This window comes from Erithacus rubecula (assembly GCF_903797595.1).
Source record: "Erithacus rubecula genome assembly, chromosome: 19".
NCBI lineage: Eukaryota > Metazoa > Chordata > Aves > Passeriformes > Muscicapidae > Erithacus > Erithacus rubecula.
Window position 1 is genome coordinate 13,141,852 of NC_136671.1, and position 26,282 is coordinate 13,168,133.

Here is a 26,282-nt window from a genome sequence, read left to right on the forward strand (position 1 = left end):
CCAGGCTAAAGAGGACTGTGATTGCCAAGGAAATTAGCACTGATTCAAATTAACAGTTAAACTAGTACTTTATTAAAAAGTAATTTTGTTTGTCTGACAGCAGTTGATTTGAACATGTTGGATTAAACAGCTGCAGGAGGATGTCAAGTTAGACTTAATTTGAAAATGACTCTGAGCTGTTCTGTTTATACAAAATTCAGCAGAACTGGCAGGGTTTACTGGAAGCTGAACTTTTGTTCCTGGTATTGCATCTCTCTGCAGGCTGCCCACTGGTGATCTGTGTCATTTCTGCATCCTCATCCCTGGACAGCTATGGGGAGAGTGGCAAGTGAGTATGAGGAAACCTCAGTGCAGCAAGGATGAGAACCTGATGGGCAGGAAATGTGTAAATGTTTAAAATGGGGAGCAGGGGAGAGTCTGTTAAAGAACTTGTGTGGGCATATTGTTAAACACAGGACCCCAAGTCTGCTTTTCACTGAGATGATTCACAAAAAGCTCCTGAGATGTTTTTCCTAATTTTCAGTGAAGAGCTCCTCAGTGAGCTCCCTGCTCAGGGGGGAAAATTTGCACCAAGATGAGAGTAATCATTGATTAAAGATATTCAATCTTCTGAAGAAAACTGCAGTTACACCTGGAATCTGCAATGGAGAATGTCCAAAACTTTGAAAATTAATCTCCTTTCTAATTTAGGAAAAGAGCAGATTTATCAGAAGGAGCACCATAGGATTTAACCCTGAAATAATTCAGCTGTGGTGAGCTGTTTGCTCTCCCAGGGGCTGCAGGAAGGGCTGTGAGCTGGCTGTGCTGCCAGCCCCTTCCCACCCAGCTCAGTGTGCCAGGGACACAAATTCCCTGCAGAGACATTTCCCAGGGCTCCAGCACTGACAGCCTGTGCCCGGGTACCAAACCATGAATTACAAAGGGAACATTTCCTCTCCTCCCTTCTCTGCCTCTGTGCAGCTGGGCTGGGCAGGGAGGAGCCCCTGGCTGTGACAAATCCAGGTGAGATCCCACCTTGGGTCCCCAGTGAGGGAAAAGCAGATTTCTCCTGCTCTGCTCTCACATCTGCTTCCAGAATTCATCAGTCTCCTTGCACTCTCTTAGTTGTTTTACAAGTCAGGTTTTTTTTTCAATTAGTAACATTGCTAATTGAATTACTCTTGATGTGTTTCCTCCAAAACAACTCTGGTTTTCCCCTGCAGCTGCTGGCTTTCCCTGGAGGATGGAGCCATCTGGGCTTTTGTGGCACCAGCAATGTTTGTCATCCTGGTAGGTGCAGGCACAGCAGGGTGTGCTGGAGCAGGCAGGGCTGTTCACCTGGAGCAGGCAGGGCTGTTCACCTGGAGCAGGCAGGGTTGTTCACCTGGAGCAGGCAGGGCTGCCCTCGAGGCTGCCCACACCTGGAGCAGGCAGAGCTGCCCTCACCTGGAGCAGGCAGGGCTGCCCTCACCTGGAGCAGGCAGGGCTGCCCACACCTGGATTATACACCAGGTGATGGTCTGCCCCTAGATACCTAAAACTAAAAAAGGGGTCAGAAGATTTGAAAAAAACCTCAAGAAAATCATTATAATCAAATTTAAACATATTTAATTCACTCTCTCATCCTCAGAATTATAATATTTATGCCAAAGTGGATGATTATTGAGCTAGGAGCTGCACTTTTTTTAAAGTCTTCTCTTTCTCTTTGTTCTGCAGTTCAGGATAGTTTTCTACCCTTGTTCTTGATGCTTTGTAGCTGATGTGCAGCTTTGGACAGGAAGGGGGAAATGTGTCTTTAACCTTCTCATTGTCTGCCTTTTTTTCTCTTTAAACCCAAGGTCTTTGCACAGCAAGACAGTTTTTGCCACATTTCCTTTAAGTGGTAAAGATTTCCTTCTTCCTTCACCTGTGACTCCAGCACAAACTTTCTTTTGTGGAACATTTTCAGTGTTGGTCTTTTCAAGATTTCCTACTTTCCTGTCGGGAATTCTTTTCATTTTATTGATGTTTCTGCTGGACCTGACATCAAAAAGAGAGGAGCCTTTGAAGAGAAGGGTTCAGGCTTAGCATATTTTTCTCCTTGCTCCTGTAAAAGAGGCTTGGAGCTGAACTGCACCAGGTTTGGTGAGAAGCAGGAGCTGTGGCAGCAGAGAATCAGACAGGTGGCCCTGCTGAGGAGGCTCCTGCAGGTCCCTGATTGTTCACAACAAGGATATTTATTCACAGTCAGGTTATTCATTTGTGTGCTGGGCACCCTGAGCACCTGGGCTGGGAGGCAAAGCACCAAGCCAGGCTTTGCCAGGGGGGTGAAGGAGCAAAGAGAGGAACAAGGGTTCCCTCTGGGGAGAGGAAATCATGACAAGCTGCAAACTGAGCAGCCAAACCCTGGGAACATCTCTGGGCAAAGAGCCCAGCAGGTTTCTGTTTGCTGTGCTGAGTGCACAGCTCCTCCCAGGGCACCCCAAACCCAGGAGACCCTGCACCCCAAACCCATCCCTGCACCCCAAACCCAGGACACCCTGCTCCCCAAACCCAGGAGACCCTGCACCCCAAAGCCAGGAGACCCTGCTCCCCAAACCCATCCCTGCACCCCAAACCCAGGAGACCCTGCTCCCCAAACCCATCCCTGCACCCCAAACCCAGGAGACCCTGCACCCCAAATCCAGCAGAACCTCCTCTCCTGACCCATCCCTGCACCCCAAATCCAGCAGAACCTCCTCTCCTGACCCATCCCTGCTCCTCTCCCTCCCCTCAGGTGAACATTGGCATCCTCATTGCTGTCACCAGAGTCATCTCCAGGATCAGTGCTGACAACTACAAGGTCCATGGAGATGCCAATGCCTTCAAGTAAGTTTTTTCTCATTGAAATGATTGTGACAGCAATCCCACAGGAGCAGTGCTGTGCCATGGGCTCCTCCAGGACACTCTCCAGCACAAAGCCAACACTGCTGAAGGTGTTGTAGTGCTGGGCTGTATTTTATTACAGCTGGTGCTGTGCAGGGTGAAACCAGCAGGAGCTGGAGTTTCCCTGCCTGTTACAGTCTCCAGCACTTGCTGATTCATTATTTTCCCTTTTATTACTGGAGACTTTCCTCTCCTGCTGTAGCCAAAGCTGGATTTCACAGAGCACCATCAATCTGTGCTGGGTTACTGCAACTCTTCTACTTCTTTGAGGGCAGAGCTGGTTTCTAGCCCCAGCTCAGCACAATATTTAGGCACAGCTTATCTTTAAGTCTCTCTTGACACTGCAAAGCACACAGACTTACACTGGATTTAAATGTGTGCCTGAATTCAAGCAGATCTTTGAATCCCAGTCCTTGATGGCCCCTGAGAGTGAATCATCTCTAAAGTGGCACTAGCAGGTCTGGAGGGGAAATGTAAGCAGACACAAAGCTGCCTCTGAATATAAAAGGACAAATTCTCATCCCTGAAATATATGGAGAGATTACATGTGTGTAGCTAAGAAGATAATTTAATACATCGAGGCTAAATTAAGATGTTGAATATTCCATTTTGCATCTCCTAAAGATGCTTCAGTCCAAATAGAGAAATGACACAGTGTATAAATAAAAGAATATGGAGCTGAGATAGGAGAAAAATGTGATGATAGCTTGTGTTTAATGGCTCTGAGGCACAGGTTATTGCATGATGAGGATTTGGTGCCACTGCTCTGAAGTGGTATCATAAAGAATAATTTTTATGCTTGGATTACTTATGTAATTTTGAAAATGTCATTAAGTTTTAAATATTGGTGACAGTTACCTAATTCAAGTTAGTTTAGTTATTGTACACTTATCCAACAGGAAAAGAAAAACAGTAAATAAGTGTACAGGAAAATCAATAAGATAATTACACTGTAGTGAAATGAGAATGGGAATTAAAATGACTGTTTCAGGTTTGGCTGAGTTCCTGTGACCTTCAGAAATACAAAGGAAATACAGAAACCTAGGAAGCAGATAACTGCATATTGTCAATGCCAATTTTTGTGCACTATTAGAGGTATGAAGACAAAGACACAACTCCAGAAGTACAAGAGGAGCTCCAGAGGTTGCTGCAAGTGCTTGAATATTTTACTGTATAAGGAATTGATCCAGTGCACACTGTACCCTGCACACCAACACATATTGTCCATTTTTAACTGGGTGTTCACATAAGTAAATCAATTCATGAATGAATGGTCTGGGAATGCCTTTAATGAGCAGTGTGTGCTCTCAGCCCAGATGTGATCAGCTATGCATTTGGAATGTGTAACTGTGCTGGAAATGAGACTTCTCCAGGTGCCCTGGCTGAGCAATGCTCTTGGTGCCAAGTCATTTTGGGATTCACCTGACAAAAGTTACAGAAAAGTGGAGAAAAATTATTATCAGAGGGCTGATAGATCTGAAAAATTGAACCATGAGGTTATTATTGGAAATATGCTCTGATAGAACAGCTTTCCTCACAGAACTAAATTCAGTAGAATAGAATAGAATAGAATAGAATAGAATAGAATAGAATAGAATAGAATAGAATAGAATAGAATAGAATAGAATAGAATAGAATAGAATAGAATAGAATAGAATAGAATAGAATAGAATAGAATAGAATAGAATGTAAACAGAATATAGAGAATAGTTCTGCAGGTATCATTACAGAAATGGGTCCTCAAATGAAGTTTGAAATGAGAAGAGCATAAATACATGTTCAGGTCTTGGGAAGTGCTTGTGCCCTGATTTAACACAGTGAGACATGATGAACATGATGAATTTGAGTTTTATGTACAGAGGATGCCATGGAGAAAGCAACTGGTCTGTTGGAAACAAAGATAATTATGAAGCCTTGGGTTTGTGTGTCTAGTGTGAAATCCTTCAGGAAATGAGAGCAGAAAGCAAAGCAGTTCTGATGTGGCAGGTGCAAGGGAAGGGTTTTAGTGTTTTTGCTGGTGAGCCCAGGCAGTGCAGGCTGCTGGGGGAGCTGATGGCAGGTTGTTGTCCCAGGAGGGGAGACAGGAGCAGAAAAGGCTCAGTGGTGTCTGTGAGGAGGGGCTGCAGGGCAGTTTGGGAACCACCAGGTCCAGCTGTTTTTGGGGAATCCCTGGGGCTGCAGGGCAGTTTGGGAACCCCCAGGTCCATCTGGTTTTGGGGAATCCCTGGGGCTGCAGGGCAGTTTGGGAACCACCAGGTCCAGCTGGTTTTGGGGAATCCCTGGGCTGCAGGATGCTCTGTGTGCCCAGAGAGCAGGACAGGCACCTGAGCCTCTGGCACTCCCTGTGCCAGGCTGGGCTGCCAGGGCATCCCCCAGCCCTTCCCCAGACCAGGCTGGGTACACTGGCACTGCCTGGTCTGTGGGCAGGAAAGCTTTGGCACTGCTCTGGGGTGTGGGGAGGGTGAGGTGTCTCCTCTGGAGCTGTGCTGGTGCTCTCAAAGCAAAGGCACAGAGTGAGACCCGCAGGGCAGGGAGAGGGGGGGACCCTGCCCAGCCCATAACGTGGGGCAGGAGCACAGGGGGGCTCGGGGCCAAGGTGGGCAGTGCTGGGAAGGGGCAGCCTGAGCTCTCAGAGCTTCTCTGCCACAGGGAAGGTTCAGTCCCGGTGACCTGCACTGAATGCATTGCTGCTGGCAGCAGCACGGGAGGGAGCCTGCCCTGCTCTGAGCCCCTGAACCCCTGGGCTCAGTGAAGCCCAGTGAAGGCCAGTGAACCCCAGCAAAGCCCAGTGAAGCCCAGTAAAGCTGGCACCCCGTCCCTGGGCTCCTGCTCCCTGCAGAAATGCTCCTGCTGTGTCTGCTCAGGGCTGTCTCATGCCCTGGAGCTCTGGTTTCTCCCCAGGGCACAGGGTTCAGCATCTCTGCATGTCCCAGGCAGGTGTGGGAGCCAGCCCTGAGCAAAGAGCACCTGAGGAGATGCTGAGAACAGCAAAAGGAGCACTTTCAGCCAGGGGGTGTCAGTCAGAAAGGTGTTTGTGCCTGGAGAAGGGCTGGTGCTGCAGCACCTTTCCTTTCTGGAAAATTAACTTACTTGGCAATGCAGTAAATGTTACCAGCAAGGCTTGTTTCTCTTGGCAACAAACAGCAATAAACTGATGTAATTATTTAGAGTGATTGTTGCTGATTTTCCATGTGGCAGCAGGTCCCTCAAAGGCTGCTGAAAACATGATAGCAGAGCAAGGCAGAGCTCTGCTCTGGGGCAGCAGCTGACAAACTGTGGCTTAAAACCAAAACTGGAAACAAAGTTGTGAACAGAATTCCTTTCAGTGTCCTAAAATTAGTTTATTTTTCATCTTCCCACTCACAGTTCCCCCAGTGCAGTTGTTGGTCCCCTCAGGTGTTGCTGCCCAGAGCAGATCCTGCTGCACATCTGGATCTGCTGCCACTGCTGCACATCTGGATCTGCTTCCACTGCTGAGCTCCCTGCCCTGCTTAAAGTGAATAAATACAGAGCCCCTCTCATGAATTTTAGAAGCAACATAAAAGACCAAACTTTTCTGATACATAAACTGCAAAATACCCAACAATTTAAGGCAAAACCAATGCAATTAAACAGTTTATGATCAGAGACACTAATTAAAGCACAACAGACTCCTGTGACAGTCTGAACTGTATTTGGTCACTGGAATAATTTTCCTATGTGTGTGAAAATAGCCACTGTTTTAGTGCCTGAAACCTCAATTCTGCAAGAGCAGTTTACTGGAAAGAGCTGAACAAAGAATTATTATCATCTTCTATTTATGACTTGAATTTACTTAAAACCATGCTTTTTGTATTGTTTTTGAAGCATATCCAACACATGCATAGAATATGGTCTTTTTCTTTAGTTGTGATTGATTATTCTTGAACCTTTTATCAGAGGATTAGCTACTGAATCTCAGCAAAATAATTTTGAGCAATAATTCAGTTGTGGCTTAATGAGAATGTTTTGCATCCAGGGAACAGATTTTCTGCCAAAAAGCTAATTTAAATGTTTTAGTTCATAGAATGCTGGATCTAATACCTTGAAACATTTACATGCATATATACAGCATTTGTTTGAATTATCCATTCTTGTTTTAGGGACATAACTAATCATATGTTTGAGTTTAAGCATATGAGTAGCCACTCTAAGCTTAATGCAATTAAAGCAGATTAGTTTAATGGAATTGCTCATGTGCTTGAAAAGGCACATGATTACATTTCTGAGTTATGAACCATTTGAACTCTTTTTCTTACTTATTTCTGCTGCATCTAAAGACTTTACTCAGCACATTCATTGACATATAAGGGCCTAAATAAGGTTTTTTTTTCTTATTTCCCCAAAGTCTCAGGGAAAGTGATTTCTCTGTTCCAGTGAGAAAAGTTCCCCAAAGTGACAGAAATGTGCACATTTCATTCCCTGTGGGGCAGCTCCTGCCTGATCCCATTTAGCACAGGCAATAATTTGTCTCCCTGAGTTCTCTGGACTGCAGGGGTTAAATTAACACACAATTCCCGAAGGTCAGTTTGATGGAAATTAATTGGAGCAGAGGGAGGAGTGCCCAGCCTGTCCCTGGTGCAGGATTTTGGGTTCAGTTTAGCAGCAAGGACACCACATCCAGCCAGGCCCTGATTTCCCAGCCACTTCTCTTCTGCTTTCTGGTGTCCAGGAGAGACAGTTCCATTAACTTTCCTTGAGTAAACTGCCAAGTCCAGCTCTTATTAAATACATTCTCACTGCTTGCTCTGAAATGGTCCAATGGGCTGGAAAAATCTCTGTCATTTTTATAAACTGTGCACTTCAGCACTCAGTGAACCAAAAGTGATAGCTATCATAATCATCTATGGAGAAAGCAATTACAGCAAAATTAGAAATATTTCTTAGCATTTTACCCTATTCTTTCTTTCACTTTATAATTTCCTTCCAAGTTTGAGTCCCCCAAACTCAGTGAAATAATAAAGCAGTTCTCCATTGGAAAAACATGTTTTCTGCTTAGTTAAATTAATTACTAAAAATTGGAAAAAATGGCAGGAGCTCCAGTGCATGGGAGCAGAACAGGCTTCAGGAAAATCTCAGCACAGTAAATCATGTCAGCTGCTGTGTTGGTCCCATCTGCATTTTGTAACACACCACAAACCCCTGCACATGGAACTGGAAGTGCAGTCTGTGCGTTTGTGTGACTGTTCCTCTCTGTGATTATTTGAGGAGTGCAGAACTCCTTTCCCTGGCTGGGGTAACTGCAGGAGGGCAGTGCAGTCTGTGGGTTTTTGTGACCCTGTTCCTCTCTCTGGTTATTTGAGGAGTGCAGAACTCCTTTCCCTGGCAGGGGTAACTGCAGCACTGGGTGCTGCACACACCTGCACCCAGTAATTCCATTCCAGACTCTGCATTCCATCCATCCCAGCCTGCAGCTCTGCCAGACTGCTGGTGCATTAAATCCCTGCTGCACTCGTGCCAGGCTCTGCCTCCCTGTTTTACCCTGTTGATAAACTCTCCAGCCCAGTCCCCTTCTGCCTGGGAAGCAGATCCTGGCAGTCAGGGCTGGGAGCCTCAGGCTCCAGCAGCTCTCACTCTGAGCTGCTGGTGTTTGCTGCACTGTGTGCAGGGATTCCATCCCTGCTTTGTGTCACTTGTGCCCCAGACTCCTCATGCTGAGGATTATTCCCAGCAGTTCATGTTCACAGGCTGTTCTGGTCAGTCAGGCATTGCCTGGGGCTCTCCTGAGATCTCTCCTGCCATCATCTCCTCCAGAGCTAAATTCCACCTCTTTGTGATGCCATGTGAGAATTTATTTTTCTTTTTTTAAATCTCCTTCCACAAGGAAGGTGAGGAGCAAGCTACAATCTGTAAACTCTTCTGGAAGCCTGCAGGGATTCAAAACCCACACAAAGATCCTTCCAGTGCCTTTCTGGGTGGCAGATGTTTGCAGCACAGCCTCAGAGACAGGGAGCACCTGCTCAGTGTGCCCTAATGGAAAAGAAAAGAGCTTTTTCCATCTGCTGGAGGAGAGCAGTGTGACAGGCCAAATCTGCTTTTCTTCCCAATTCCTCACAGTGTGTAAGGAATGGTGTTCATTGAACATGGCTTCAGACAGGAGAGAGGCACCTCCTAGAAGCTGCTGGAAGGAGTTGACTGGCAACAAAGGAAATAATTAAAATGAAAGTATTAAGCAGTGACAATTAGTGAGCTGAAGTGCTACTGCCAATGATAATGTCTTCAACCTAATCAAATTTTTGGCTCATTGAATATGACAAATACAAATGCAGTTTGGGCATCCCCTTATTGGACTCAGGGTTTTAGACTAAAAATAACGTGTTTGAATGTTGCCAGTGAGGGTATTAATGAGGAACTTGAATCTTTTAGAAACCATAATGGCAGTAATGGGAGTGCTTTCTTTGCTGCAGAGTCACAGCAGTGCACAAAGGCTCCAGGCCAGGCTGGGGTTGCTCAGGAGCATTTCACAAACATTTTGGGAGGAGCATTAAAAGATTAAGGGTATGTACAGCATACTTTTGCATGTAAGGCATAGCTGCAGAGAGGAGCTGCTCTGCAAAAGAAGAGAAACAGGGACAAACAGTAGCAGGGTGAAACTGATTTTACAAAATTACAGAATGACAGGACAAGAGGGGTCAGGCTGTGACCAGAGAGGCTCTGGGACATTGGGGGTGTCCCCCTGTCCCCCCCCTGCTGCCAGAGCTCTCTGAAGCACAGCTTGTCTCCTTCCCCTCTGCAATTACAACAGCAGCAAGTTTCACGTTTTGAAAATCTATGGCTTTGAAGTTAATTTGTTTTTAAAATGTCCTAGCTGGATTTAGTTCTCCGTGTTTTAATATCAAATTTGAAGCCATGGAAGTGCTGGTGGGAGGATGGGGCTGTGAGTCAGCAGAGCCACAATTAAACTCCTTCATCCATCACAAGCTGGGACAATTCCCTGTGAGCAGCAATAACCTCAAGAGTTTGCTTGAGCTGCTTCATTTGCACCCTTGGCTCCAATTTGTAATCCTGGAATTCTGTGTCAGCTTCATGCAGAATAATAAGAACAAATATTGTGGTTGTGGCGTTGCAGAATATAAATGTTATTTAAGCATGAGCCTTGTGCAGAGCTCTGGGCATCCTGTAAATCACTGACCAGTCTGACACAGCTCTCAGCTACATGGGGTTTACATGTTTTCCCAATAAAGCACTCTGAAAATAAAATTAAATAAATGGAAAATATAGGTAATTACAATAAAAGAAAAGGTGCTCTCTTAGTATCAAAAATACTATTAAACTTTCAGGCGCTCTCTGCAGGTAAGTAATAAGATACCATTGACAATATTTATGTTACAGGTGTTCTGGAAATAGAAATTACATGTTTTCCCCAGTTCTTTTCAATTGAAAAAGTTGTGAGGCAGAAACATATTTTAATGAAGGGAACTGACTAAAAAGCACTTTTATTTTGGAGCAGTATCAGAAATAATGCAAAAGGCAGTTCAGTGCCTGAAAACACAGGATTGTCCCAAAAAGCCAAAAGAGGAGCAGGCACCACCCTTGGAAGTGACAGAGCATGGCACTGGCTGTGGCACTAAAATCCTGTAAAACCCTGTAAAATCCTGTAAAATACTGCAAAATCCTGCAAAATCCTGTAAAACTGTGTGCTGCACTGGGAGCCCTGGCTGCTCTGAGGCCAGCTCTGCAGGAAACTGCTCTGCAGGGTGCAGAGTGCAAGAAATGCAGCACTGCCCTGTGCAGAGTGCAATGAATGCAGCACTGCCCCTGTGCAGGGTGCAATAAATGCAGCACTCACCTGCAGACCAGCAGCAATGCAGCAGGTTGCAGCAGGGATGCAGGTGGGGATGCAGCAGGTTGCAGCTGGGCTCTGGCAGGTTGCAGCAGGCTCCAGCAGGCTGCAGCCGGGATGCAGCTGGATGCAGCTGGGCTCCAGCAATCCCTGCAGCTCTGTTCCTGGTTCCCAGCTGCATGCATTGCCTGCAGGAGCTCAGGCAGGGCTGCAGCTGTTTGTGTGCTGCAGCTCAGGCCCACAGGAACGTTCAGGAAATTCCTTTTGTGCTGTTTGTGCCTGGGCTGGTGCTGTGCTGTTGCCATGGAAATGGGACAGTGATGCTCTGCTGATAACTATGCACATGGGGGGTCACTCTTGGGGTCAAGAGATCAGAATTCAGCTCCTCAGGGGTTCAGTGCTATTCCACAAAATTCCCCTCATGATTTGACATGATTGTTACTTTGCCATCCCAAATTTCCATAAGGGTTCCTCTGACTTCAAGGGCAGCAATATCTGCCAGCCCTGCAGGTTCCTGTTTTTTTGGGAGTCCCAGGCAGTGCAGGCTCTGCCAGCCCAGGCTGTGTGATTGTCTCTGGCAGTTCTGAGCTGTGTGCAGAACAATCACAATTACTGCTGGGAGCTCTGGTGATGCAGCTCTGGGGCTCTGCAGGCACGAACTGGCTCAGGGGGTTTTTTCTCTTGAAAACTTGATGTTTCTACAAGGGCAGTTTGAGAAAAGAGGAATTGGAGCCTGGGCTGTTTTTGACAGGCCATGTTTTCTAGATTACCAATCATTTTTGGTGTTTGCCTGCAGTCTTTCCAAAGAACCATTTTTTCTTGGAAACTCAAACCCCCCCATGACACAGAGCAGGGGCTGCTTCATAATTTAGCATATGGTGTGCCATCCCAGGGTAGGGAAAACAAAATTAATCAAAATGGCTTTTCATCACTGTCTGCAGCTTTGTGGGTCTTAAAAACAGGTCTGTAAACTGTGTTTCATTATAGTAGTAATTAATTAAATTAAGATAACTCTATGTAATCCTGTGCTTCAGACAAATCTTGACATTTTTAGGGAAGAAAGACAGAGCTAGGAACCAGCTCTGAGTCAGGAGGAGCTGCAGGATCTGGCTGATCTCACAGTGCCCAGAGCAGCAAGGTTGGACCATCCTCTGCCCCTGGAACCAACCTCACCATCATATTTGTCAATTATTTGATATATTTCACCTAGAGACAGAACTAATCCCATAACCTGTTCAACCCAGGGCTTGCTCATGGCAAGCTGAATATCTGGATATAAACCAAATTCTCTTTTATAGTTTGTGTTGTCTGATTGAGAGCAGTGCTGCTCTTTTGTCCTACCTTTGGAGACAAACTGGCCCCTAATAACAGCTTGATATGTTAAAAACCCCAAAAAACCCCAAAAAAACCCTTGCCCATTTGAAATTGTAATTTATTATCTTTTACAAACCCCAAATGGATCCCTCCAGACTTTCTGGTCAATTTGCTTTTGTGAGACTATTAAAGGAAACCTGTAATGGAAGTGGGTAATATTTTCTTGTCTCTTTCCCCCTCTCTTAGCTCTATAAAGTAACTCCAGAATCTTTTAGGGAATAACCAAACACTGTGGGAAATAGGCAAGTGAACATTTGTGTTCATGAAAGGAATAAATCCTCACTATTGTGAGGATCAGGGCCAATTCTTCTTTTAAACTGCTTTCATTTTCCACATGATTTTCTAAGAATTTAATTATTTTGGCTTCTGGCCACGGGCATCAACAAGCCCTCCTGGGAAATTTGTTCTGTCACTCATTCCTGGAGCCTCATGCATTTTCAGCAGCACTTTTTTGGATTTCCAAGAAGTGCAGCCTGTGGCTGGTACAAACCCTGCCCATTGCCCACTGGCACAGGGTGCCCAGTGCAGATTGTCCTGCTGCAGCTGTCATGGAAAAGAGAAAATGTGTTCAGATCCTCTGGGCTCCTGCTGAGGTTCCAGTGATGCTCCAGGAGCAGCAGAGCATGAGGGCAGCACAGGCACACAGTGCATGAATTGAATTTGGAGAGGGACGCACCAATGGCATGAATTGAATTTGGAGATGGAAGCACCAATGGGCATTAATTGAATTTGGAGAGGGAAGCACCAATGGCATGAATTGAATTTGGAGATGGAAGCACCAATGGGCATGAATTGGATTTGGAGAGGGAAGCACCAATGGCATTAATTGAATTTGGAGATGGAAGCAACAATGGCATTAATTGAATTTGGAGAGGGAAGCACCAATGGCATCAATTGAATTTGGAGAGGAAGCACCAAAGGCATGAATTGAATTTGGAGATGGAAGCACCAATGGGCATGAATTGGATTTGGAGAGGGAAGCACCAATGGCATTAATTGAATTTGGAGAGGGAAGCACCAATGGCATTGAATTTGGAGAGGGAAGCACAGATGTGCAGCAGGGCTGTTCATCACTGGCACCCCACGATGCAGATTTCCCTGGGAGCAGGGGACAGACAGGAGGGGCTGTGCAGGGGCAGCTCTCCTCACCCACACCCAATTAACAGCAGCCCTTAATTGGGTGTGGAACACTCTTCTGCTGGCAGAATAAACCCTCCTTTGCTCTGGTGGCTTAGTGGCAAAGGTCAGTGGAAAATCAGCCCTTGCCTTGGGCGTGGGGACTGAGAGGCAGAGAATGGTGCAACAGCAGTGCCATGAGAGAAACAGTTCCAAAAATGCTGGAGAAAGGAACTGTAGGAAAAGAATGGTAAAATCCCACTGCAAGGGCAGCTTACCTGGGGAAATCACAAACTCCTAAAGTGCAGCTTGCAAGGACATCATGCTTCAGTTCTTCATATTTGTTTTTAATAACTTGCACTAAAGGAGAGGGACATGTTTTGGTTCAGTACTTAATTGTTGGGAAGTTTTTTTTCCTTTTGTGTTTTTAGAATCTGGAAGCAGTGGAGGTGACAAGGGACTTGTTCTGTGGAAAGCCTTAGCAAGACAGGGATTCCTAAATCCCTGGTTAGGTGCTTAAATCAGGAGCCAGTGCTGCAGCCCCTGGAATTGTCTTCTCAGTATTAAAATTCCTGAGATAGCTCCATTTCTGGTCATGGCCTTAATTTTGTCTGGCTTGATGGGGATTTGAAGTGAGACTTGAGTTTCAGTCCCTGCTCTACTGAATATTTAATATGAATTCAGAAATATTAATAAAGCAAGGATTAGGCAGGACTCTCCTCTCTCAGGAATGCCTCGTGACTGATCTGTGAGCTCACCTTGTCTCTCTGAGCCACAGAATATTTAATTATTCAGTGTGAGTGGGGCAGGTTCAACAGTGGAGATGCTTTTCTGCACAATTGGCAGGTGCAGTCAGAGCCCAGCCCCTGCCCCCTGGCAAAGGCTGTGCCTCCAAAGCAGTGAGATTTTGGGGAAGCTGAGAGAGCTGAGGCTCTTTGCCAACCTCTCCCTCCTCCTGAGGCTCTGTGCTGAGGGGACAGGCTGCTGCACACTGAGGGTGCCAGACAAGGAGCAATTCCACCTCCCTTCCCTCTCTGGGAGAAAACCCACCTGGATTTAGTTGCTGCTGCAGCCGAAATTTTGTTTTTTTTCTGTAGCTACAATGCTTTTGTTTATCAGCCTCTTCCTGGGTTATAAATGACACCCACAAGAAAGCAATGATCTGAAGTGACTGCAAATGGCTCTTAGTCAGATTCACACCATTATTTTGAAAGTGCAAATAACATTTGGGAAATGGGAAATGGCCTCTGCAGTTATTAGTTTTGTCTTTTTTTTTTTTTTTTTTTCTTTAATTTGCTGTAGCTCTGCCTAGAAATCACCCAAGATTAGGTAAGCAACTGTGTATGTGCTGATTAAAGTGCATTCCTTGTGCCATCAGCCTGATTGCCTGTGCAGGCAGGGCAGGGAGGAGGGGGAGGAGGAGGAGGAGGGGGAGGAGGAGGAGGAGAGGAGGAGGAGGAGGAGGCACTCGTGTCTTGCAGGAATTCTTGAGCTGCTGCTGGGAGTCAGAGCAGAAGGAAAACCCATGTGTGGCCTTTCAGGATGGAAGTTCTAGACTTAGATCAGGACTGGCAGAGTGCAGAGCTTAATTTCATTTAGGAGAACATCCAGACACCTGCTCTGACATCACCTCCATGCAGTGGGGAGAAAATTGGTTTCTCAAAGGGCCCTGAGGGGTTTGAGCTGTGCTGAGCAGCTCTGACACCCCCAGGCCTCCCTCCAGCACAAGAGGAGTTTTTCTCTTGAGGGGAGCAAGGGAGCTCATTCCTCTGGATCCCAAATGGACTCAGGGGCTCTTCACCAGCCCTCAAGATTGTTCTGTGTTTTTTTCTGCCATTTGCTGTCACTGTCATCCCTCCCTTTGTCCTTTTGTGCTCAGTTCTTGCCACTCTCAGAGCTGGGTTTGCTCCTGGGAGTAAAGAAGGAGCTCAGGCACACAGAGAGCAGCCCAGGGCTCCTGGAGCTGGAATTGGGTTTGTTCCTGGGAATAAAGAGGGATCTCAGGCACAGAGAGCAGCCCAGGGCTCCTGGAGCTGGAATTGGGTTTGTTCTGGGAATAAAGAGGGAGCTCAGGCACACAGGGAGCTCAGGGCTGCAGCTCCCAGGGGTGGCAGCTCAGGAGAACAAGGCTGAGTGCTGCATTTGTGTAAAATCACTTTCACTCACAGCCAGGATTGCTACAGGTGCTTTCCCAGCATCTCTCCAGCTTCCAGCTTAGGGGTGAGTGAAAACTGCTTGTAGCAAACAGGAAAGTGAAATTCATTCAGTGTTTTTGAGCCACCAGTCTGAAATGTTAGTCACAGGTTTGGGATTTATTCATTTTTACATAAAGCACAAAGGGCACTGCTGGAGGTGACTAGGGAGGAGCTCAGGAAACACGAGAGAAAGTTCAGTTAAAAGAGCTGTCTGTCACACTGTGTTCTGTGGATTGTGCTGAAGGAATTTTGCCTTTTTACGGACAGCATTCCCTCCAATGATTATATAATCCTGGCTTATGGGTCTGAATTCAGTTCTTACTTCAGGGACACCATGACAGAGAAGTGGATGTCAGAAGCCTTGAAAGGATTAGTGCTCCAAGCAGAACCAATACAATTGCTTTGTGAGTTAGGAGTGGAGTTTCTCTCTGCTGGCAGTGGGATGTCTCCTGTGAGGTGTCCCTGCTGTGCTGGGTCAGTGGGACACGGTGGTGGCTCTGGGGACAGGGTCCCTGGGCTCAGCCGCTCTGCAGAGATTTTGGGAGATGCTGGTGATGGACACAAGCCCTAGCAAGAGGCACAGGAGAGTTCAAAATCCTGTCCTCAAGGAGTGCCCAAAAAAAGCAACTGAAAAAAAAACCAACCCAATTGCAGAAGTTTGGATGGGAAAAGATGTCTAGCAAGTATGTTTTACTTCTCAGGAAATAGAATTCCACCCTAAGAACAGGAAAAGCATCCTTGATACACAAAAAATAAACTTGTTTATGTTGTTTTAAAATTGTATCTTTTGAAATGCATTTTAAAATTTAAATAGGGCCTTGAGCTTTAAGATATTCCTTAATTTTCTGACTGAAAAAACTCCTTGAAGAATTAAATTGAATTGTGCAGAGATATTCATGGCTGAGCATACAGAGATATGAATCAATGCAGAAAAAAATCCCAGAACAGAAAAAAAATTCCAGATTCCCTGTCCCAAATTTCCCTGTAAACTTCATGACACACTTTCAGTTGAGGATATAATGAAGTGTGTGCTCAGGTCACTGAAATTAATGAGACATCTTGTCTCTGAGTTTAATTAAAAGGTTTCTGTGCTGGGTTGTGTTGTACAGAATTCTCATTTGTGTTTGCTGTGGTTACAAGCAGCCCCTGCCAGGCAGCTCAGGGATTTCCCTCAGTGGGTGTTTTAATCTGATGAGGGGGCAAAGGCACAGCAGGACCCTGATCCCCCTCCACAGGAGGTTTTGGGGGATTTTGGGGGTTACAGGCAGCAATGCTCTGCCCATGGAATTGGTGCATGGAAACAGAATCACAGGTGATTATCTGCTTTTATTATATACTGAGCAACTCAACCAGGGGTGCAAACCCAAACCTGGATCCCAGATGGACACGTTTCTATACCCTTTTCATTATATACCTGTATATTAATGATTAAACCCACATTGTTCTATTGTATACATTGATCTCACCCAAGCATGTATTCTTGCAATTTTCATCAGGACCCCCCAAAATCCTTTCTCATGATTCTTGTTGCAATTAAACAATAATTCTATTCAATTCCCAATCAATCATTATATTTAACCATCATTATTTATCATGTGATGATCGCACAGGTGCAGACACAGCTCAGCATTCCTTCCCAGGACATAACTGGTGACTCTGCTGTGGGGGCTGGCATTGTTTCATGGTCCTGTTTCCATTTCCTCTTGCAGACTGACAGCCAAAGCTGTGGCTGTTCTCTTGCCCATCCTGGGGAGCTCGTGGATCTTTGGCATTTTGGCTGTCAATGCCCATGCTCTGGTGTTTCAGTACATATTTGCTGTTTTTAATTCACTACAAGTAAGTACCTGGTGGGAAAATGTATGGCTACAGAAGTGTTCCTGAGATCCAATTAAATGGATCATTAGTAATGTTTTCACATATTTATGCTTATTGTATTTTATTCTGTGCTCTTTCCTGTCTTTAAGGCTGTGCTAAGCATAGTGTGCTGGCAATTGCTTGTCTTTGTTTGAGCAGAACTTGTGTCCCACTCCTTCGTGTTTCCAGTAGCAATAATTAAATAAAGGAGACAGCACCGAGCTGCAGAAATGGAATGGAACTGATTCTTGCAGCAGTGTGTGCCACAGGCAGGATTCCTCAGCAGAGACACCAGTTATTCAGAGGCAGTTTGAGGTGTCATTACCGAGTGAGGCAAACAGGAGTTTGTGGCAGGATCACAGCAGAGCTGCTCCTGTGCTGCTCAGAGCTGCTGAGTGGGGAATCAGCCCTGGTCCAGTGGCACAGGGAGAGCAGCAGCTCAGTCCAGGGAGCCCCTGCTCAGCTCTGAGCCCCTGCAGCAGCTCTGCCCCAGGTGTGCTGAGCTCTCCCCAGACTGTGCTTAAGAGGAGGAAAAACAACCTGTAAATCCCTTCTTGTCTGGGAGCAGCACAGAGGGTACAGACATAGGGACACGGGCTCTTGGTGCTGAGTCCTACCACCAGAAAATACAATTATTTTGTGAGGGAAAGGGGTGAGGCCTTTTCACTTTGCACTGGGCTGAAAGCCCAAAGACAGCAAAATTCTGCCATGAAAATTTTCCTAGGGCTGATACCTTGCTTTCCTAATCTGAAAAATCCTGATCTGGTGTTTCCCTAAGAGCATTTCCCTCTCCTTGGCCTTTGCAACCACAAACAAAAAGTTCTCTTGTCATGAAACAAGAATTTCTATGTATTTTTAGCCAGATTTTTCCTTTAGTACAGTAAAGTTTGTGAGCCCTTTTTTTTGTAAATAGGAATAGTTCCAGCCAAGCCCCACAGTAACCAGTGCTGAGGGTCTCTCCAGTTCCACTTGGGACACTCTGGTTTAGTGCACTCAGATATTTACAGAGCTCCTGATGCCTGTTCTGCATTTATTGTGTTTGGTTTTTCACTGCCAGACCTCACCCTTCTCCCTTTTCTCCATTTTCAGGGGTTTTTCATGTTCCTGTTTCACTGTCTGCTGAACTCAGAGGTATGTAACCAAATGCAGTTTACAAATTTGGTGTTACCAAACCCAAAGAACAGAAGTGTGAAGCAAGAAGTGACTTTCTCCATTACCATTGCTGCTATGTCACTGATTTTCTTTTAATTAATCCCTGACTGTTCTGGCCTTTGGAGTCTCAGCATTTTTAGCCTTGCCTGACATTGGTTTTAATTGGCATTAGAAAGGTTTGGAGCACAGAACAAAGTGAGGGGAGCAGTTCAGGAGTCAGGAGAGAAGCTGGAGGGGCTGCACTGCCAGCAGGAGATGCAGAAATTTGGGAGCAGGACTCACTCCTGTGTCCCTGCTGGGGCTCAGCTGCAGCTCCACCCAGGATAATAAATGTTCTTCTCAGTGAAACTGGGAATCCACACTGAGCAGAAGAAGTTCCAGGTGTTTTTCTTGGCAGGAAGGTTGATTTCCACAGGGGCTGAGGCACCTTTTGCTTGGAGCAGCTGGGATAAGGGACAGGCAGGTGAGAGGGCTGGCAGCTTTCTCTGCTCCCTGCAGACAGCAGGAACAGCTCAGCACCAGCTCTGGCTGAGAGTGAGGAGCATTTCCAGCTCTGCAGGGCTCAGTGAGACCCTGGGCTCTGGATTCTCTCTGGTGCTAATGAGCAGCTCTGCCCTGAACCTGCTGTGCCTCCATCACTCCTCCACAGGGAAATTATTGTTTATTAATGCTGGCCAGCCTGTTCCATCTCAGAGCCTTCACTGCTCTGATCTCTGCCAAAATCAGTCTGCAGAGGTCAGGCCCCACTGTGAAACTCTTGATATTGAAATCAACTAAAAATAAGCAGGCAGGTTAAAGGTAGGGAGAAAAAATTTCTTTATTCTATTCTCCCCCAGGCTTAGAAATCTTCAAGTTTCAAATGTTTTATATCAAATGCAAATATTTGAATTGCTGTCATTTTTTTCAGAACCTCATGAGAAATTAAATTCACAAACTTTTCAAAATTTATATCTTCAGAAACCAGTTTGTACATAGCTGATGTGAGCTGTCATTTTTGGAGAGCAGGTCCTACTGGCTCCATCATAAGTTGTGCATAACTAATATACTCCTTTAGCTAAACAGCAGGAATTCTTCTTGAGAATTTCTTTCTGAGAAGTAAAACTCAGGTATTGTAAAGAAGCATCCACAGGCTGGGTGGACAAGGGCTTTATGCCCAGAAATGCATTATTAAAGGCATTATAAGAATCATTATAAGAATGCATTATAAAAGGCATTATAAGAATCAAAGAATGAATAATGAATAATTATAAGAATTATAAAGAATGGGCCAGGCTGGTCTGAAAAGCTCCATGGTTGGCACACCCAGCACTGCTCAGGCACTTCCAGCCATTAATCCTTGACAGGTTGTCTCAGCTCTGCCCTTGCTGCAGGTGTTTCTCACCTGGGCAGCCCTGTCCCTCTGCAGGGTTATGGCTCAGCTCAGGCTGGAGCTGCCCTGCCCTGCTGGCCCCTGGGTGGATCAGGAGCCCAGGCAGAGCCTGGCTGGGCACCCCCTGCTCCCTGGGGCTCCTTGGGAAATGGGAAATGTCCTGTGAGACCCCCACAGACACAGGAAGGTGTGGGGCTGCACTGCCTGTTGTTTGACAGCACAGTGACATTGTGTGGAGGAGGAAAAAGGGCAATGACTGCAGGCTGCACCTGTGAAAATAAACACAGCTATTTCAAATAAACACAACCTCCAGCTGCTTTCCCTGCTTTTGCCAAAGGTCAGAGCTGCCTTCAAGCACAAAACCAAGGTCTGGTCCCTCACCAGCAGCTCAACTCGCAACATCAACGTGAAGCCCTTCAATTCAGACATTGTGAGTATTGCTCCTTTCCCCTATTGTGTTTGTGCTCCACACTAAATTCTGCTGGAGAGAGCAGAGCAGCCCCAAGGGTGTTTTCAGTGCCAGCCCAGTGCCAGGTGTAGGCAGGTGGAAGCAGCAATCAAGGAGCTGCAGCTCCAGAATCAGCTTAGAGAGCAAAGGCCAAAGCTGTGCTGTCACTCAGAGCAAGCACAGCTTCATGAGCCTGGGCATGGTCACTCCCACTCTTCAGCCAGCACCTGCAGATCCCTTCCTGGCTCTCCTTAGATTGTTTGAGACAGAAACATTTGTTTTTATAAAGAACCAGCCCTCTGGAGTGATAAGTATTATTAAGTGATCGTTGCCAGTCACCTCAGATCCTGGCAATAACTGTTTAAAAATCCTTTATGGCAAATGCTCTCTAGACCCTGTGACTGCATTGTAATGTGAATAGATGCTTTCAGGCTTTTGTTCATCCAGGCAAGAGTGGCTTGGCAAAATAAATAAATCAATTTTCTGTACTGTTTTATTTTCCAGATGACTGGGAACAGGCCAGGCACGAGTCCCACCAAGCTGCACACCTGGGATAAAAGCAGCAATTCAGGGAACCGTGTGGATTTATCAGCAGTGTGAGAGCAGGGCAGCTCCTCAGGGAGAGCCCAGCACCCTTCCAGGACCTGGCACCCTCCAGCTCTCTCTCACTGCCAGCAGCAGGAGAGACTGGGGCTCTTAACTCCCTGCCTGATGAATTGCATTTTGGTTTGTTGAGTAACTAGCCCTCGTTGCTTGCCTTCAAACTGCAACACGTCCCAGCACTTGGCTGATAGCAGCACCTGTAAAAGTGACCACACAGAGATACACTGGATGGGTTTGTCAGCAAAGATGGAAACTCTAGGTGTGCAAGAAGGGCTAATTGCTCCCTGAATCATTCCAGCTCCCAGAACTGAGGGAAAGCAACATACCTCTGGAAAGATGATGGATTTTTATGCTCTAGAATGAAATGCTTCCCGTTGGGATGTTGTAATGAGACTATTCCAGACTTGCTGTGCTCTCTCTGTTTACACTTATTACCTTACAGAATTACCAAAGTGAAGTTGATTCTAAATGCACAGTGTGGTGTTTAATGTAAATGCCACAGGGACGTGGGGCAGAGGCAGGTGCCAGGTTCTGCCCTGGCAGGGTGGGTGTGGAGCAGCAGAGCTCAGACACTCAGACCTGGCAGGTGGGACTCACCTGGACGTGCCCTGCTGCTGCTGCAGACCTTGCTGGTGTCCTGAGCAGCCCCTCTGTGCTGAGCTGTGCCCTGTCCCAGCCAGCAGCTCTGCCCCAGTGCCCTGGATCCAGCACTGTGACCCCCTGCTCACGGGGGCTCTGGCTGCTGCAGGGTCACACTGAGCTTGGGGACAGCCAGCCCCACTCTGTTTGCTGCACACTCTCCCTGGCAGGTTTTAACCCTGCTCAGCCTTTAGCAGCTTCCTTAGTGCTGCTGTCAAGAGCTGGAGGAGGGAAAGCTCTGTAGTTTTGCCCTGCCCAGGGCTCTGTGGCTCTCAGAGGGTGTTTAGAGCCAGCTCAGCTGTCCAAGCCTTCCCAGGCTGGGTGGGCTCCTGCAGGGCCCAGAGCCTCAGCTCAGACCATCCCTGCTCCCAGCAATGTGCTACTGCTTTATCACAAAAGGTGTTTGCACTACAAAGTGCAGAGTGGAAATTTTCTATTGGATGGTACATTTATCACAGAGGGAAATTAAAATAAATTGATCTTTAGGGAACAGGAAATATCCATCAATTATGACTAAATTTAGTAAGTGTTTAATCGAAAAGACATGGAATTGAAAGTTTAGAAAAACTCAAAGCATTGAATTTGTTTGGCCCAAACCAAGTTTTGCCCATGTTTCCTTCCTGCAATAAAACCCAACCTGCTTCAGTCTGTCCCAGCCTTTCCTGCCTTTCCCCTCCCTGGCCAGGACCTGTGGTCCTGTGGTTTCCAGACTGGAAGCCCAGAGTCCCCCCAAGCTTGCCAAGCCCAAAACATTCTGCAGAAATGATTTTAGTTGCAGCAGTGCTGGATTTCTGCAGCTGAGCTGCCCACCCATGAAATCCATTACTTTAATCTCACATTTCCTATTGCCAAATAACCCCAGTTGTTCACAACCAACTCCAAGCAGGTCAGTACAAGGTAAAAGTGCAGCTGGTTTTGTCTTTATCTTGGCTTTTGTGTATGGATTTCTTCTGGCCTTTTCTGCACTGCTCTGTCTCACAGCTGTGCAAATATATGGGCTTTTCTTGGCCTGAAAATGACTTTTTTTCCCCCAGAGACCCTGTAGACAGAGCCCTTGGCATGTCCAGAGGAGATGGAATAGAGGAGTACTGTGATAGCAGTGTTCAGAGTTTGTAATGTGTGCAGACAATGTATTTAAGCATATTTTTGTACTGGAGCATATGACTTCTTTTGGTTTTGGTTTGTTTTTGGATTTTTTTACACTGTGACCACAAATAGAGATTGAAACTCTCCTTGATAATTTCTGTTCAATCATTGTATTATAGCACAAAGTTCTGTGAATGAAACAGACAGCATATAAAAGCTTTTTTTATAGATGTATTTCCCTTGGCACAATTTCCATTACCTGCATTTCCTCATGTGCTCTCTTGGTCCTTCTGTGGCTGCCCAAGGTCCATTGGGACCCCCAAGCAGGAGCCAAGGCAGTGGAATTGATTATTGATTACTGATTATTGATTACTGATTACTGATTATTGATTACTGATTATTGATTCCTGATTCTTGATTACCCTGTGGCTCCTGTTCCTGGTGAGCCAGGCTGGGGATGGAGCAGTTTGATCTTGCTCATGGCCCAAGAGTTTTGAGCTCTGAATTTGTCACCCTGCAGTGGGGATGGGGCTGCTGCTGTTCTGATAAACTGCTGAGATCCCCACAAGGTACAAATGTGTCCTGTTGCCATCAGATCCACTCTTTTGGTTTGATTCAAAGTGGTTTTCTTGGTACTGAATGCAGCAAATGTACTGAATAAGAAATGCTCTAATGAATCTTTAAACAATCTCTTCCTGTCCTCAGTCTCTTGAAGCTTGAAAATCCCACAGTTTATTTATGGGCTTGTATATAGCAGCTATTAAAATTTTTTTTTTTGGACAGCATCATTTTGTCAACAGTATGAAATCTTAATTGAATGAAATGTGAGTTTTAAAAATTGGTAATGTAGCAAGAATGCCTTTGCCAGTAAGTAGTAAAATAATTTAGTTTTGTTGTTTCCCCCCCCACAAATAAATAAGAAATCTTAATTTCCTAAAAGGACTTTGTTAGAGTTTTTCTTTCAACATGGATTGTGAACAACAGCATAACAATGAAGGTTCCCTGTCAGTGCTATTGCAATTTTACATCAGAGCTTTGCTGCTGTCCTGCTGTCTGTCAGGGTGCTGAGATGGCAGCAGGTGAGCAATATTTCTGTGTAAACTGTATACCCATTTCTGTGTTAAATTTATACCCAGAGAAGAACTGTGCTGAGCATCCCCAGCAGAAGGAAATTCTGGGTTGTGCAGCCAGGGCAGCTCAAGCTTTGGCTCCAGCCCACAGCAGCTCACAGGTTTTAACTGATACTCCCTGTATGAAAACTTCAGCTCTCCACTTGTATCTGAAAATGATGGAAAAGCAGAAATGCCACGTCTCAGTCTGTGTGTTGCCAAGGCTGGAGCAGGTTCTGTGGGATGAGCAGACTGCCAGCTGCCTCCTCTGCCTGCATAGGTGTGCAGATGTGCTGAGCTGTGGAAAAACAACTGAGCAATTACATACTGAAAAATTAAAGACTGGAATTCAGATGAGAGAAGTTTTTCATCCTTTCAATGAACCTTCTTCCCTCTGCATCCTTTAAAATCATGTAGCAAGGTGTGCATAAAAGAAAGTTTTATTGTTATTTTGTGAAACACAGAGGTTATTAACATTTATCATTCGTGACAGAATAATAAATTACATCATTTTGGCACTGGCTTACATCATGTTTGCCTTTAAAAATATTTTCATTATATCTGTGTTATGCTTGGCTGCCTCCATGTCATGGATAGTTATTGCTGCAATTGCCCTTGTTCACACAATTTTCCTTCTCAATAGTCCCATATGTTCTTGGGATTCAGAGCCATATTTCATCTTGTCAGGGATGGCACAGCACTGGATGTGCCAGTGCCACCAGCGTCCCCACAGGTGCTGCCAGAGCCCCCACAGCTCATCTGTGTGTGTGTGCACACCCTGCACACCTGCAGAGCTCACCTGTGTGCACAGCTCACCTGTGTATGTGTGTGCACACCTGCACAGCTCACCTGTGCACACCTGCACACCTGCCTGCCCCTCCCCCGTTCCTCTCCGTGCCTGCTTAGTCTCTGCCCACAGCTGGGTCTGGTCCCTCGCTGGGCTGGGTTTGTCCTGTGCTCATCCAGCTGCCACACAAACACCTTCCCTGCTGCCTGTGCACCAGCAATCTAACAGGGAAACAGGGATAATCCCCTTCTTCCCTATCACAGCTCTCCATTTAATGGAGCTGTTTCTGCAGATAACAGCCCGGGTAATGACACCACAAGAAACGCACACAAGAAGCACAAACAACTAAACCCTCCTTCCTGTGCTGTGGATTGTGAGGCATTGCACCTTCCCTGTGAGAAAGGGACAACTTAGAGCTGTTTTCACTGCAGAAATAGACAGCATCCTGATGTTTTAGCAATTTGAGACTTAAATTTCTAACCTGACCACTAGCTACAAACAATTTTAATACTTTCTTAACATTTTCGGTTTGAATTGTATTTTTAGCTCATCACCCTTAAAAATAAGTACATTTCAAACTGGCAAGTTCCAGTTATCTATTTGGCAATTAACAAGGTGCATCCCAACCACTAGATGCCTCCCACAATCCTTAAAGAACAATTTTGTTTTTCATCACTTGTGCAGTCATTCCCCATTCTCTGTTTCACCTGTCTGGCATTATCTATTGGAGTGGAACTAGAACAGATGTCACAAATCCCAGGCAATTGCATGGTCTACAGGTACTGCTGCTTTTGCAGGATTCATTTTTGGGCAGAGGAAGAGGTTGTGTTACCCTCCACTCCGCCTTCTGCTTTCGCTCCCTGCAGATGGTGGGTTTTACAAAGTGAAAGTAATTGAAGTCAAATTGTTTGCCTGGGATGTGAAAGGCAGCTGGGCTCTGTTCCTGGCAATCAAACCTGTTCACAGCTCTTGCTCCCCTCTCCATTCTGTAAATCAGCAAAATCAGCTGTAAAGCTGGTTTCTTCCCTTCCCACAAATACCTCTCCAGTTCACTTAACTCCTCAGGCATTTCTTCCTTGGTCATGCCAGAACTTACATCAGATACTGTAAATGTCCCTCTCTGCAATCTGCATTTTCCTTTTCTCCTCTGAGGACACAGCCTGGCCAGGGGATGAGGTTCTGGGAAAAACAGGATTTTGTGGCTGTCTATAAAGCAGCTTATCTGTAAATAAGCTGAACTCACACACAGAAATCTTCCCTGGCTGAGAGTTCCTCTGCAGAGATCCTGCCCAGACACTCTGGGATGGAGATCTGAGTGCTGTGAATCAAATTAAATTCTGGGCTGGGGCACCTGAGGGCTGTGTCAGCAGAGCTGAGCCCATGGAGGGTTTGATCCTGATCCTGATCCTGGTCCTGATCCTGGTCCTGATCCTGATCCTGATGCTGGTCCTGATCCTGGTCCTAGTCCTGATCCTGATCCTGGTCCTGATCCTGGTGCTTGGAATGGGAACCCTCTGGCTGCTGATTCACCCCAATGAGCCTGAGGGGTCTGGGGGCTCTAAAGATGCCACTTCATTATCACCATCATTACCAGAAAGAGCCAACTTTGCATAAAGAAAGCAAAGACAGCACTCTAAAACAAGTCAACATAGCAGCCAGAAATGGAGAAGATAAAGAGGTTTTGCTTCTGTCTTTTCTATAGGGTATGAATAGTCAGCAAATCTACTTTGAGACATCATAAAATACAGAACAAATCTTTAAAAATTCCTCACAATTTACCAGACATTGTATTTAGTGTTCCTGGGAAAAGATAGTACTGGCTTATGATCCAAATTCCAGATAAGAACTGGCAGCAATGGAAGTAGC

At 45.9% G+C, this 26,282-nt stretch overlaps 1 protein-coding gene across 2 annotated transcripts in view; it reads left to right on the forward strand.

Moving 5' to 3' along the window:
• Nucleotides 1-21,387, forward strand: part of ADGRD1 (adhesion G protein-coupled receptor D1) — an 85,569-nt gene extending 64,182 nt beyond the window's left edge. For both annotated transcript variants that reach the window (XM_079322974.1, XM_079322975.1), the window contains 7 exons: nucleotides 262-328; nucleotides 1,203-1,269; nucleotides 2,735-2,826; nucleotides 17,079-17,205; nucleotides 18,313-18,354; nucleotides 20,082-20,174; nucleotides 20,697-21,387. In XM_079322974.1, coding sequence (XP_079179100.1) covers nucleotides 262-328; nucleotides 1,203-1,269; nucleotides 2,735-2,826; nucleotides 17,079-17,205; nucleotides 18,313-18,354; nucleotides 20,082-20,174; nucleotides 20,697-20,792 — 584 coding nt within the window. In that variant the 3' untranslated portion in view covers nucleotides 20,793-21,387. The remainder of the gene's footprint in view (nucleotides 1-261; nucleotides 329-1,202; nucleotides 1,270-2,734; nucleotides 2,827-17,078; nucleotides 17,206-18,312; nucleotides 18,355-20,081; nucleotides 20,175-20,696) is intronic.
• Nucleotides 21,388-26,282: the final 4,895 nt, after the last annotated feature.